At 33.0% G+C, this 14,283-nt stretch overlaps 1 protein-coding gene and 1 long non-coding RNA gene across 3 annotated transcripts; one reads left to right on the top strand and one right to left on the bottom strand.

Annotated features, from left to right (window-relative positions):
• Positions 1 to 2,412: 2,412 nt before the first annotated feature.
• On the top strand, positions 2,413 to 12,698 carry LOC132736299 (RNA N6-adenosine-methyltransferase mettl16-like). 2 transcript variants are annotated; one of them, XM_060723405.1, is made up of 8 exons: positions 2,413 to 2,543; positions 5,398 to 5,745; positions 6,268 to 6,408; positions 6,833 to 7,088; positions 7,990 to 8,059; positions 8,454 to 8,543; positions 9,264 to 9,401; positions 11,928 to 12,698. In XM_060723405.1, the coding sequence occupies exons 2-8, from the start codon at positions 5,433 to 5,435 to the stop codon at positions 12,666 to 12,668; spliced, it is 1,749 nt and encodes a 582-aa protein (XP_060579388.1). In that variant the 5' UTR covers positions 2,413 to 2,543; positions 5,398 to 5,432; the 3' UTR covers positions 12,669 to 12,698. The 2 variants fall into 2 exon arrangements, with proteins under 2 accessions (XP_060579388.1, XP_060579396.1); XM_060723413.1 differs by lacking the exon at positions 2,413 to 2,543 and adding an exon at positions 2,605 to 2,695.
• Positions 12,699 to 12,893: 195 nt separating this feature from the next.
• On the bottom strand, positions 12,894 to 13,372 carry LOC132736313 (uncharacterized). Its single transcript, XR_009626564.1, has 3 exons — positions 13,244 to 13,372; positions 13,099 to 13,200; positions 12,894 to 13,011 (listed from the first exon to the last, which is right to left on the bottom strand). It is a non-coding gene; the product is annotated as an uncharacterized LOC132736313 (long non-coding RNA).
• Positions 13,373 to 14,283: the final 911 nt, after the last annotated feature.

Below are 14,283 nucleotides of genomic sequence, written 5' to 3'. Positions count from 1 at the left end.
ACTTACTGCGAATAAGAAAGCATGTATTTTGTCCATTTCATTTCCTTTTATTTTTCTTTAAAGTGTATAAAGCTATATATCTGTTGTTCGTAGTTAACAAAATGATTGTTTGAAATAAAAAATTCAGAATATCTGTAGGGAGGGAATAAGTTTGTATATATTTCATTAAAAGCGACAACGGTAAAACCCCAGCTTAAAATGGCAGCATATTTTGTTCTTGAACATATTTATTCTATTTAAATTATTTATAATTAATACTCGTGTGATGTTAAATAAGAGAATTCTTAGAGAATCCACCATAAGATAAGGTTGTTTTAGCGAAGCCCCTCTTGCAAAGCCCCAAAACGAATTCAGTTAGTTCCACTTGCTGCTAAGTCCGGTAATAATGTCACCAGCACATGTGGAATTACCAATTATATCAAACGATCATATATTATATTTGCTAATATAGTTCACGTTCGTTAACCAACAATACTGTAACCTTTACGATGGGCTAATTGTCATTGGAAAGATAGGAGCAGCTAGCTTTTCGGCAATATGCATCACCAGGAGTTGACTTTCACTTTCGTTGTGATTGATAATGGAATCCTTTCTATGGTCATTCGCTCTGTACCTCTGCTTTGGCATGTACAGAAGTTGTCAGTTCCTTGCGAAAGTGAAGGCAACTAGTTCTGGAAAACGGCTTGACAACGTGCCCAGGAACTATGTGGTGTCTGAACCGAGCTCTGTAGGTAAATGTGGCTTGCGTGACTGCCGTCATCCGGAGTGACAACTATTAACACTACCACTAGCTTATTATGGCGTACTCTATGTTCCGGTCGTCTATATATATACGTGGCCCTGACAAGAAATCTAGTACTAACATTTCCGTAAGTTTTACTTTTTTCTTTTCTTGTTTTCCACGTTTTAACGCCGATTTCAGCACATTAGCTCATATATCGACGATCGATACACCTAACCGGCTTTCTGGAAAACAAGCATTTTTTTCTAAAGTCCAGTGCGACCTGTTGAATGTACTCATTTGCATGGGAATGCACTCCTTGAAAATCTCGGTAACTCTTATTTCCGATCAAATTTAATGTGCCTTCGGACGCATACATTCTTGTAGTCCAACGAATTAGACTTGTCAAAGAGACACCGAGATACAATTTTAGACGGGCGCTGTCTTTTTCCAACGGTTTGACAGTAAGTAATGGTTTAAATAAGCCTACAGAGACCCGAACGCAGTTAGTTCGCGCGGATAAATTCACATAGAGCGTCCTGATTGGACGTTCGTTCCTGCTACAAAATAAATAAATATGTTTATTGTGTAGCTCTAGTTGATTCATGTTGACGTGAAGTGTACTCTCCCAGCTTTCAACAGAGCGCGTTGGCTGCACCTTACATGAAAAAGAAAATGCGATTGAGATTCATTGATAACATGATGTTGCCTAAAGTTAGACTTTTCTGCGTGATTTGCCAGCTGAGACTAAGATAAAATGCACACAAGGAGAAGGGCTTTTATGTTGAAAACTTTCTTCTATTTATTGGTTTAGATTGCAAAGATGAGACCGACATGAGGACTTTGTTGGCTTAATTTCTTTTTTCTTTTTACAAACAAAGATTTCAATCATTATGTTTAAGTACAAGGATAGGATAAGTGATATGATGACAAGAATTTCCCTTATGGTAAACCATTGATTGCTAAGAAAATTTAGGCCCAGGTTTCAGTTCATTGCATTTAGGAATTACATGGATCAAGCTATATACTTCTATGAAAGCTCTGATATGAGTAATAACTCCGTCAGGTACTATATTTACACCTCTATATATACACCTATTTGTGTCCTGGGAATAGCCCACATAATTACTTTAATTTAGTAATTAAGATTCGTGATATGAGACATATAGTCGCACACTAATACTTGATTAATTACTTAGATATTCATTCCGTCCTGTCGATGTCTGTGGGCATTGCGGATGTACAATTGTACACGTTTATTGATAAATTTATATGAGTTTGACTATTGATTGAATGAATATATACTTGTATACATGTATAATCCGAGTGTTGAATATCAAATATTAAAGCAATGATGGACAGTACATGTAGAATTCCAATGTAATACATGTTTAGACAGTTCCAATGAAGGCATGATTTGGTTGAATCAAGCTGAGTCTGCAATATTTTCAATTTTCAGTGTTGGATGTTTAACTTTTTTAAGAAGTGTTGTTAAGGATATTTTGAAGCCATGCTAATTGACCTTTTCGAAAACCTAGCTAAACAGTTAGCATATGCTTGTAAACACTGTCCGCTTTAATTTTTTATGTAAATTTCGAACATATTCGGTTATTTTTATAACAACAGTTTTTATCTAAAAATAAGAAACGATTCGTATTTTAGCACTTTTAAAGCCTATATCGATAAAGTGTCCGGTATTGTCACGAATAATATAAGACGGCGTTTAGCCAGAAAATTCAAAATGGCAGCCTCCATTGTAAATTTTCCCTCGCATTAACAGGTTAAAATCTCGAAGTTTTAGCGGCTAGATTTTAGTTAAAAGGTAAAAAAATAATATTTTATGAAAATTTATGTCGAAATGTATGCAAATGTACGACTGTCATAAATAAATCAAATTCGAAAGGTTTAAAAAAATGGACTGAAACTACGATAGGCCTACGTTAGCATGTCGTTTTCGTTTTAGATCAGTCTACAGTACGTATTTCACTTTATTATCATTTTTGAGAGATCGTTGAAGTTTTTTGGTAAGGTTGATTTATGAATGTAAATTTGTTGTATGATTACTAATAAGTAAGTGTTTTTATTCATTCCAGATTGGATTATTATCATTTTAAAGCTTTAATTGTTAAAATTTTATAATTCATCGCTTATAATTGATCAAATATTTAAAATAATTATTAAAAACCATGGAGCTTAATATATGTTAAAAACAAATGATGATTACAAATTTACCACATTCCTTGCGATAAATTAGACTAATGGGAAGAACTGACAAGAGACAGAATGGTTTCTAGTAAAAAAAAGGAATGTCAGACGTTTCACTCCCAAGACGTTTCACTATTGAGACGTTTCACTCCCAAGACGGTTCACACCTAGACGTTTCACTCCCATTTTGTCAATTGTATGGACGTTTCACTCCCAATTTTTAGAGATGTTTACTAGGAAAGTTAACAAATTTTGATTTCATTAATAAACAGTGTAAAAAGGAAATTCAATTTAATGTTTCATTTTGTTGATTTCAATGGTATTGTTAATACGAATTATTAGAAGATTACTCATTTAATTATGGGTTGAGTGATAAGAGGTGTAATAGAAAGACAAATTTCTGAAATATCACTTTTATTATAAGTGTAAGAACATGAGAAAATTCTATTTATAGTAAATTAAAAAAAAGAATAACATAGAAAGAACAACAAAGACATATTATAAGTATCGGTTTGAATATTGAAATCACTACCAGTAAAGTAATTAATATTATTCAAGTATTAATATATTAAATAAATTGACTATATAATGATTTTTTTTTGTAAGTCTTAAACAATGAATGTGAAACATGTGTATAAAATAAACTATTTTTAAAATTATTTTCTTCATCAATTTATTAAACAGTAGCCATTAAACAAACTTAAGAAATTGTGGCGTTATGTCATCGCCTAATTAGTTGTATAAACAACTAACAGTTTGACACCACTGTAATTAATACAAGTTTATTTCATACTCAGTTCATGAATAACATGACAATATGAGCTATAACATATTTACATAATAAACTATAGAGGCATATATGACATGCATAGACATATCTCGTATTTTCATACGAGGGAGAGACATTTAGTATTCCATATGTTTAAATTAAATACCAATAATGTTACAAATATATATGCTTTGCCAAAGAGATCAGTCATATACTCAAATAACATGATCTTAAACTTCCGTTACTTAAATATTAGTTGAAAAAATGTTTAATATGCGACAGATCTTAATAGCAAAGCACTTATCTTTGTAGTAATTCTAAGACGTACATCAGATTGCAACTTTATCTAATATCAAATTTAATAATTATTTCCTTAACAAATAAACAAAAATGCTTGTACTTATCGTTATGTTTTGTATCTATATTCATAACAGATTTGAATAACATAACATTAGGTTTTCTTATATATTGGTGATCTAAATGCCTGTAAAATCAGTTGTATAACACTGCTCTTAAGTTAAGCATCAACAGCTTACTAATCAGTGGTTTATTGGACCATTAAAATATATTTTGACAACAGCCAATTTAAACAGAAACTTTTCCATAAGTTTTGTTTATATAATAATGAATTTTAGTCACAAAAAAAAATGATTATACATGACAAATATTGAAAAGTCTCAATGCTTTTAATTTAATTTAAAGATATTTCTGATTTCAATGGCCATTAAAATTTTTGACATATATCGCAAAAGCACTACTGCAGTATACTAGCATTAAATAATTTAACAATTTTGTATCCCATGTTTAAAATTAACAAAAACAAAAAAACATGTTACTCTAAGTTAATTGTTGTCACAAGATTGTTATGCTTTAAATTAAAAATGTCTATTGAGTCCATGTTTACAAAAGATCAAATAGTTAGTTATATTAAAGTGTTATTTTGATCAAAAATATTTTTTTTCTTTAAGTGACATAATGTGATAATTGCACATATGGATCAAAGATATTTAGAATAGAAGAACGCCTTATTTCAAAACAACAATAAAGAAGATAAGATAACTGAAATGATAGAACTTAAAGCACTGAGTTTTAAGTCATTGACAAAAAAGTGAAATTTATTCCCCCTTTTTAATTTATTTTTATTAAATTTAAGGTCTTTTTTAGTTCAATACAATATTTTAAGTCTGTTTTAGTATATCATAAGTATCAAAATATTTTTGGTATAAAAAGGGAGTGAAACGTCTTCAAGACGTTTCACTCCCATTTGGGAGTAAAACGTCTTGGTGTGAACCGTCTTGGTGTGAACCGTCTCAATAGTGAAACGTCTGTCTACCAAAAAAAAGTATGTAATTATCCCATACACAAAATAGCTCAATATCTTGTTGCATAGTACATTTAGTGAGAATAATTCTGATTTCATACTTCTGAATGTTATGTATTGTTATCTTAGCAAAATAACTGTTTAACTCAGGACCTACATATTAAATTGTCTCAAATAGGAGTTATACTAAGGTCTCCTACAAATGTATCATTTGAAATTAAGGAGTCCGAGTTAACCTATAACTACTCTAAGATAAAAATATATTCTTCTGGAATGCATCAAAATACTGTACTTCAACAGTAAGTTTTAACTATAAGTATTATTATATAGTTTCCATTACTGGAGACTACTTACTTTTTAAATACAATTTTTAATTTTCAGTTTTCAGACAAATATATCAAATCAAAGAGTCAGCCATGGCATTGAACAAGTATATGCACCCAAGAAATACATACAAGAAAAGAAAACCAGACTTTCAGGCTCTTTCTACAAAATTTGATTACTTCAAAGAGAAGGTTACGATAAACGAGTCCGGCAAAGTAATACTTGATTTCAAAGACCCAGCCGCACTAAGAGCCCTTACTAGGGCCTTGTTGGAAGATGATTTTGGACTTACCGTTACATTGCCTCTTGATAGGCTCATACCCACTGTTCCACAGAGATTGAACTACATCTTATGGTTAGAGGATATCATAGGAAAAGAAAATGGAGCCAAAGGAATAGATATTGGTAAATAAGTTTTGGGACTAAAACCCGTTTTCAGGACTAACTAGGCAGTAAAACTTCTTTTAAAATTATATCAAGTGCTAAAGCGAATCTTTGGTGCACTACATTATTTTATTCTTACAATTTCTTAGAATAAAAACATGTTTTACCTTCGAGCTGACGGATGTTAACAAAAAAACCCAGTCCGATTGGGAGCATTTTGCAGGTGCGTGATGATGTAGTATCCTACCATTGATAATGTACAATTCGATACCATTAGATTACTTTATCATTGCAGTTCCTTGTGTTAACCACTGGTTCATTTAATTTTGAATTTTCAAAAAAAAATTGTGATTGACCACAGGTACTGGAAATTTTATCAAAAATGTCAAAAAGTCTGATTTTCTTTTAAAATCCCATCACTATATGAAGAAAAAATACAAGACAGGATAACTGATATAAAATGGACTTTATAAAAGCTCTTGTTATTTGACTGTACATGTATAACATAAAATAATTTGATTATTATGATTGATTTTTTTTCAGGAACTGGCTCTAGCTGTATATATCCATTACTTGGCTGCAGACTGAACCAGTGGAAATTTCTGGCATCTGAAATTGACGATCAAAACATGTACTTTGCCAGCAAAAATATAGCTGGTAACAAAATGGAGGACCAAATTACAAGTATGTGGAACAATTTTATTGTCTGGTCAAGGTTTGATGGCCCTCATTTCACAATCTTTTTAGATGGAAATTCGGCCACTTTCCCCTCCCTAATTAAAAATTTAATATATATTAATGAGCATATTTGTTAACAGACCAAATTATTTTTTTTCTCCAAAATGAAGCCAAATTCACCTACCCGAGTACTCTGGCCCCAGTCCCCTATAAATTAAAATATTAATAAGGGCCCTGCAGTAAATGCTTCACACGTGTTCAGGGTAATAACTGCAGTTCGCTGATTAAAATGCTGAATTTTACTAGAAATTTTATTCGAATTTCTTCCATTATCCAGACTCCTGCTTTTCTATCAAGTTCTAGAAATTATCAAGCATGCAGTTGGATGTGCAGTTTTATGTAAACTTTAACATTTTTTTTATGTTGACAGTAAAGAAGGTAACAGAAGACACTGTCTTGATAGGCCTGATTGATGAAGAAGAAACGTATGATTTCTGTATGTGCAACCCTCCGTTCTACTCTGATCATCTCGAGGCACAGGGAATAACATCTACGCGTAATGACAATCGATCAGAGTCCTCCTCGATCTCTACCGCAAGCGAAAATGAGAGCATAGCTTGGGGTGGCGAGGTTAGGTTTGTCACACAGATGATAGAAGAGTCTCTTATTTTGAAAAAGAAAATTCGGTAATTGTCTTATCTCCTCGAATGCTAGTGAAGAAGCATAATTTTTAATGTTTCCGAGGAATCTCTTTGTTTCCAGATATTAACCTATGTCAGCATTATATTGCCTGCACAGCTCCCATGTCTGTGAAAATCTAGAGGGCCTCCTAGGCTAAGTGGCTAAGGTAGCAGAATTCAAATAACTTGCTGTAGGTTAAAACCCTAACAGAGACGTGGTCACGTGGGATTCTTTCATGTGAGGAAGCTACAGAAGGTTGGTGGTTCTACTCAGGTGCCAGCTTGTTCCTGAAATAATGCACAGAGGAGCGCCTGAGGTTTTCCTGCACAAATAAAGCTGGAAAGTTGCCATATGACCTTAACAGTGCCAGTGTGACTTAAAACAAACAAACAAACCAGACTTTCAACAGATACTGTTGGTTGAGTTAATTAAGCTACATTTGAGTTAATTAAGCCTACAGTGGAGTTAATTAAGCTACAGAGTAGCAAGAGATAATTCTTTTTTCAATGCAAGGCAAGTCAATATAAAAAAAATAATTTTTTTTAAGAAAAAATTGTGAAATTTGTAAATTATGTAACTTTATAATGTCTTTTGTGTAATAATTCTAAGGATCTTCAGAAAAAAATGAATGGTACAAAATGAAATATCACAAAAAGTTTGTATACAAGTAACATTCATGTTTTGTGAAACAGTCAACAAAAAGAAATGGATTAATGAGACCAGGTTTACTTGTCTGTGATGTTAGAATTTCGAATTTCAAACAGTGTAGGGGGGAGAACTATTTGGGATGGGGAATGTGTCTGTTTATCAAACCTGTCTAAAGGAGTGAAAAATACAGTAAAACATACACAGAATTACTTGTATGATAACATGCAATGATATTTTTTTTATTTTCTTCTTCCATAGAGTATATACAAGTCTGCTTGGTAAAAAGATGAGTTTGAGTTCACTAAAAGATGTGCTGCAAAAGAAGAAGGTAATTCATACTGCAAAATCAATATTATTCGTGGGGCCCTAATTTTTGTGGTTATTCGTAGAAAGGTCAATCCATGAATTTAAGATCAAACATAATTTCATTTTATCTGCTGTAAGATTATTTTGCATCACTTTATTTACATTTCACCTTTTGGAAAAATTAAATTGTTCACAAATTTAAGTACCCAGGAAAATGTTCTTTGTTACAAAATATAACAAGAAAAATTCACTTCAAATGATAAGCATTTGTTTCACCCAAACCATATACAAGGTTAATTACTGGTGTAAATTAATAACATGTTTTAGTGTTACCAACACCATATATACCAAGGTACATCACCCTGGTGTTAAATATTGTACATGTACATCTTAATGATGTTATTTTTTTTTTTCAGGTTCCAAAGTATTCCTCCACAGAATTTTGTCAGGGTAGGACCATGAGATGGGGAATAGCATGGACCTTTGATGAAAGTGTGGAGTTTCCTGTAAGATTTTATGTCATTATTTTGAATGTCATATTGCCTATTTAAAAAAACATTTCATTTGCTAAAAATGTGCATTTTAAGATACATTGTCCAAGAACATACAGGAATGTTTGTTGTTGAATCATTCTTGAAGTGGCAGCATGGCTGTGAGGTTAAGATGTTAAACTAGTAATCTAAGGGTTGCTGGCGGTGTGGGTTCAAACCCTGTCCGAGGCAAACCATTGTTTCCATGGGCAAGAAACTTTACACTCATTACTTAGTACTGGTTGGTTCACAGAACAGATTTGAGAGTGTTTCAATAAGCTTATAGGTTCTAGCATGCTCAAACTAAAATAAATTAGTATATCTTAGAAGTGTCAAATACTTTTATAGACATTATTTTGAAATATGAACATTGTATTGAAGATTTCATATCAGTTAGTTTCAACATTTTTTGTTATATCCAGCTAGCTTATGGAATGTTGGTGGTTCTACTCAGGTGCCTGTTTGTGAATAAATAATGTTTAGAGGGTCAGCTGAGGTCTTCCTCTACCAGTAAAGCTGGAAAGTCACCATATGACCTACACTGTGTTGGTGCAACATGGAAACACCTTGAACCACAAGGCTGTCTGTCCAAATATTATTTACATCCTTTGAATGCCCATCATTTAAAATGTTATAATGTTCATTGTTAATATTGTATTAAAAAATGTTATATTATAAATATTTATTTTTCTTCAGAAATCTGCATTTCAAGAACAGAAGAACGTTAAACCGCCACTACAGTTTGAAATTCCACGTTCATCGGCAGATGTGGTTGGAGACTACACTGTCCCGACACACTCCTGGTACATTATTAAACTGCTGGAGGAACTTAAGGTAACTGCCTTCACTAAAAAGATTGTCAAAATTTTAAAACAAATACTGTCAAACTTGTCATAGCGACTCACTGATATTAAACAAGTTCCTGTTGTATATCACCCTATTTAATTGATATGAGTGAGTCTAAAAAATGTGTCGGACCACCATATTAAATTCCATATTCTGGCGAACTCAACAGCTGTTTGGCATTATTTGATAACAAAGTCAAAAAGCAATAAATGTGCTGTTACACAGTATAGAAGCATGTCCTTGGAACTGATGCATACACAGATATCAATATGAACCGGCCATAGAGTGTAAAAAGTCATTAACGTATGAATAGAAATTTCATTAAAGTGCCATGTTCATAAAAAGTGTACAATATATAAAAAAAAAATGTTGAAGGCATATAAAACGACACTTATTGGAACCATATAAACGTTATAAAAAAGTATTTTGTCGTATACACTGGAGCTCCGTTATAGCGCTCATGTTGGGGTCAATGATTTCAAGACAGGGTTGTAACGAGTAACTTTTTATAACGCTCATTTTGTCATTATAGTGAAAATATCTCATTACCCCACCCACCGCCGAAACATATAACGCTTGTTAGTGGAAATGATTGTTTACTTACCATCAATGGATATCAGTCCAAACTTTTTTATATATTATATTGATTATTTTGTAAAGCATTACTGAATATCTTTAATATACACATGAAATTTACGAATTAAAAATATAAACCACAAATGTATAATTGTTTATAAAAATTGTGTTAATGTGAGTTATGTGTGGTCATGAAAATTGATACCTAGTGGATGGGACTAAATTAATCGTCTTTACTGCTGTCTCTTGTGAAAAAATCAGTCATCTTCAACTACTTTTTTGCCGATAGATCGAAAGTGCATGCTTTTTAAATTAATTGTACACTTGTGTGATTTACTCAACTCTTCGGTGTTTGCATGTCTTAGCTAACAGTTTGATACCTGACTGATCAACAGTTCAAAATGAACAAAAGAGCGGATTAACGCTTACCTGTGTATGACTTCACACCTTCTGATCATTAGTGACGTAATTATGACTGTTTATTGCACTCGACTGACACATTGAACAAGCGTTATAGTGGATAAGGTGCGGTATTGATATACATGAAAAAATAATCATAATCGGCGAAAAAATAATTTTTTTTTTTTGGGAGCCAAGGCATATGAGCATTGTCCTGAGATAAGCGGTATATCGAAGAGCGCTATATCGTGGCTCCAGTGTATATTTTTTTTGTTACTTTAGATTATTATAAGAAGTAACTTCCTTATTGGTCTTCCAAAAACTCGAGTCTAATAATAGCTTTATGAAAGTTTATCTATAATGAGGTGCGAATGCAAATTTTCGCTGTCACTTCATTCAACTTTTGTCAGTGCATCGTTCGTGATTTACCGTTTGAAAACAAATTATTGTAAAAACTTTATTCTATAAACGAGAACTATCGACACAAATCACACTTTTCATGCAATATTAACTAAATCTAAAACAAACAAGAATTTGTAGTCCCCCGTCTTGGGGAAGTTTTATATGAAGCATAAAATTGTGCTATTTCAAAAGATTTAGGTATGGATCTCAGAACATTCAGTCCAAAATTATGATAAATGCTAGATCTGCAAATGCAACAATAAATTTGTTAAAAAGATAAAATGAAACACAGAACTTCAAAATCTATCATGTTAAGCTTTGACCTCTAAGTGTGACCTTGACCTTGGAGGTAGGGGTGCAGGTGTTATACTTGACATATCGTCTTATTATTGTGACTATTTGTGCCAAGTTATTTCAAAGTCCCTTGAACTATGAAGAAGCTCTAGATCTGACACAAAATATATACCCTATAACAGACTATGTTAGTTTTTGACCTCTAAGTGTCACCTTGACATTGGAGGTAGGGATGCAGGTGTTGCGTATGACACATCCTCTTATTATAGTGACTATTTGTGTGAAGTATTTTCAAAATCCTTTGATCTATGAAAAAGTTATGGACCAGACACAAAATATACCCTGTAACAGACTATTTTAGTATTTGACCTCCAAGTGTGACCTTGACCTTGGAGGTAGGTGACCGGTTTTTGCGCATGACACATCGTCTGATTATTATGAATAATTTTGGCAAGTATTTACAAAATCCCTTCAAAGATAAGAAAGTTATGGACCGGACACAACATATACCCTCAAATAGACAATGTTGACCTTGAATGAGCAAGTGTGACCTTGACCCTGGAGGTAGGGGTTTGGTTGTTGCGCATGACACATCGTCTTATTATAATAAACATTTGTGCAAAAGGCGGGGACAATAATTGCCTTACACTACTTGCACTGTTGGTAGAAGATATCTTTAGCTTTACCAAAAACGTTTTCTGCTATTTATAAATTGGTTTTCACTTTATCATTTGTAGGTCAATGTTCAACAGTGAAAAAAAAGAACATAGTTTCACTAGATTAAAACAGTTCTGTCAATGCCTTTTTTCACTTATTTAAAGATTTTTTTGATACACGTTTCAGATACATTTCTACACAAAACACAATGGGAAGTTCTACTCGTGCTTCATCATACAGGCTAAGGAGAACACTTGGTCACATCAGAGACGACAAAGAAGGAGACAGAAGAAACATTCTGAATGTATCGATGACGAAACAACAGCAGTATCTGATAAAACTGATGATGTTACAAAAATCACAGATGCTTCTGATAATACACCAAAAGACATTGATGTAGATATCACAGGTGAAAAGCTTGACACCGAAAATGCTGCAGAAAATGATGATGTAGTAAAGAATGAACCTAATGAAATTGAACGTGATGATTCATGTACTGAAAAAAATAATGGGAAAAGAACATTAAGTGATAAAGACAGTGATCATGAAGTTAAGAAGATAAAACTTGAATCTGATAATCAGTGTAACATATTAAATAAGGTTAATGTTACAAAGGATAGTGAGAATGATGAAACCAAAGTGGAAAGTTCTAATAAACTTGTACGTAAAGATGTAATTGAGCAGTTCTGGAAGGAAAAGGAGACAAACAGTGAGAAATCACAAGGGAAAAAAGCTAACAAGTCATTTTATGAGACACTTGAACCATTTAATGAGAATGAGGATTGCTTGCTGTTAAGTAAGCTCATGCTTCGGAAAGAAGAGGGAGTTATCTCATTTTCAATGACATATATGGCAGGCAATAGGGAAGCTATGCATCAGATATTTCAATTTTACAAGAACAAATTGTGTGCTGGTAAAACTAAATAGCAACTTGTAATATATTCATAATGACAGTTATCACACCGACTTGTCACTATCTCCATCTGAAAACTATAACACCTATGTTGCCCAGTGGTCGAAAACTCTTTGCCTATGTGGCTTGGTGGTCACCATCTATATCTGCAAACTCCTTGCCTATGTGGCACAGTGGTAACTCTCTCAATCTGAATACTATTTGCCTATATGGCTGTGTGGTCACCATCTACATCTGGTAACTCTTTGCCTATGTGGGCAAATGGTCACAATCTGAAAACTATTCGCCAATGTGGCTAGTGGTCACCATGGACATCTGATAACTCTGCCTATGTGGCCGAGTGGTCACTCTCTCAACCTGAAACTATTTGCCTATGTGGCTGAGTGGTCACCATGTACATCTGATAACTCTTTGCCTATGTGGCCGAGTGGTCACTCTCTCAACCTGAAACTATTTGCCTATGAGGCTAAGTGGTAACCATGTACATCTGAAAACTCCTGGCCTATTTGGCCGAGTGGTCATTTTCTCTATCTGAAAACTGTTCACCTTTGTGGCTGAGTGGTCACTCACCAATCTGAAAACTATACACCTATGAGGCTGAGTGGTCATTATCTTCATCAGATAGCACTGAAGCTATGTGGCTGAGTGGTTTAGGTAGCTAACTGAATCTTTCCTCCCCTTTCAACAAAGTTTGGATCCAGCCAGGGACTTTTGATTCTTCCTTGTGAGGGGAGATATCCAGATAGCTCATAGATGGTTGGAAGTATTACTCAAGTGCCTTAAAATGTACATGAATTGAAGGGAGGGCAAGGTGTCTTATCACAAGGAAATTAAACAATTATCATTAGGATGTAAATTAATCTGACTTAAGATAAACAGAAAATGTCTTTGTCATCCAAAATTGATTTTGTCTTATTTGTCTTAAATAATGTAGATATGAATTCATGAAAATGTAAAATTGATATTTGTATTGGTTTTTTATTTTTATCTGAGGTAACAAATGCCCTAAATGAACAACATATTTGGCCAATGTGTCATGAATGATATTTTGATATACAGGGACTTTGATAGCATTTGAAAGCAGATGATATGGAAATTCATTCTGTTAGTAATGTAACCCTGATAAAATCAGGAGACTGGAGACACTGTGTATTTTTGGAACTGCTAACTGTGTTTGACACAATCTTTTATTATTATTCAGGGTTAACATATGGTTTCATTTTTACTATTCAAGTAATATTTATAAATGCCCTGACATATGAAAAATGATTAATATAAATAAAGCATTATTCATTTAGAATTTGTTTGTTTAATTTATTGAATTTATCTGTTAAAGGGACTCCACTGAGATTTTTTGACATGACAAGACTGGAAATAATTTTATGCGATTTATGAAACATTTGATGTAGGTCTGTATAAATAACTCGTGTGCTTATTTTCAGACCATTCCCTCCCCCAGTTTTCTCTGGAATAATCATTTTTATTGTCCAACATGGCCTAAAAATTAAAAGCGTTGCAATGCTATTCGCTCACATCGGGTTAAGAATCGCACAAAAAAATAATTAAATATATATTTCTGAGAATATGTGTTTATTATCCTTTGTAGATGTTTACACTTGATCTTATTCA

Source organism: Ruditapes philippinarum, unplaced genomic scaffold (assembly GCF_026571515.1).
Source record: "Ruditapes philippinarum isolate M1 unplaced genomic scaffold, ASM2657151v2 ctg1013_1_1_1_1, whole genome shotgun sequence".
In the NCBI taxonomy this organism is placed as follows: domain Eukaryota; kingdom Metazoa; phylum Mollusca; class Bivalvia; order Venerida; family Veneridae; genus Ruditapes; species Ruditapes philippinarum.
The sequence above is the reverse complement of the archived record's forward strand: the minus strand, read 5'-3'. Positions and strand labels throughout refer to the sequence as shown.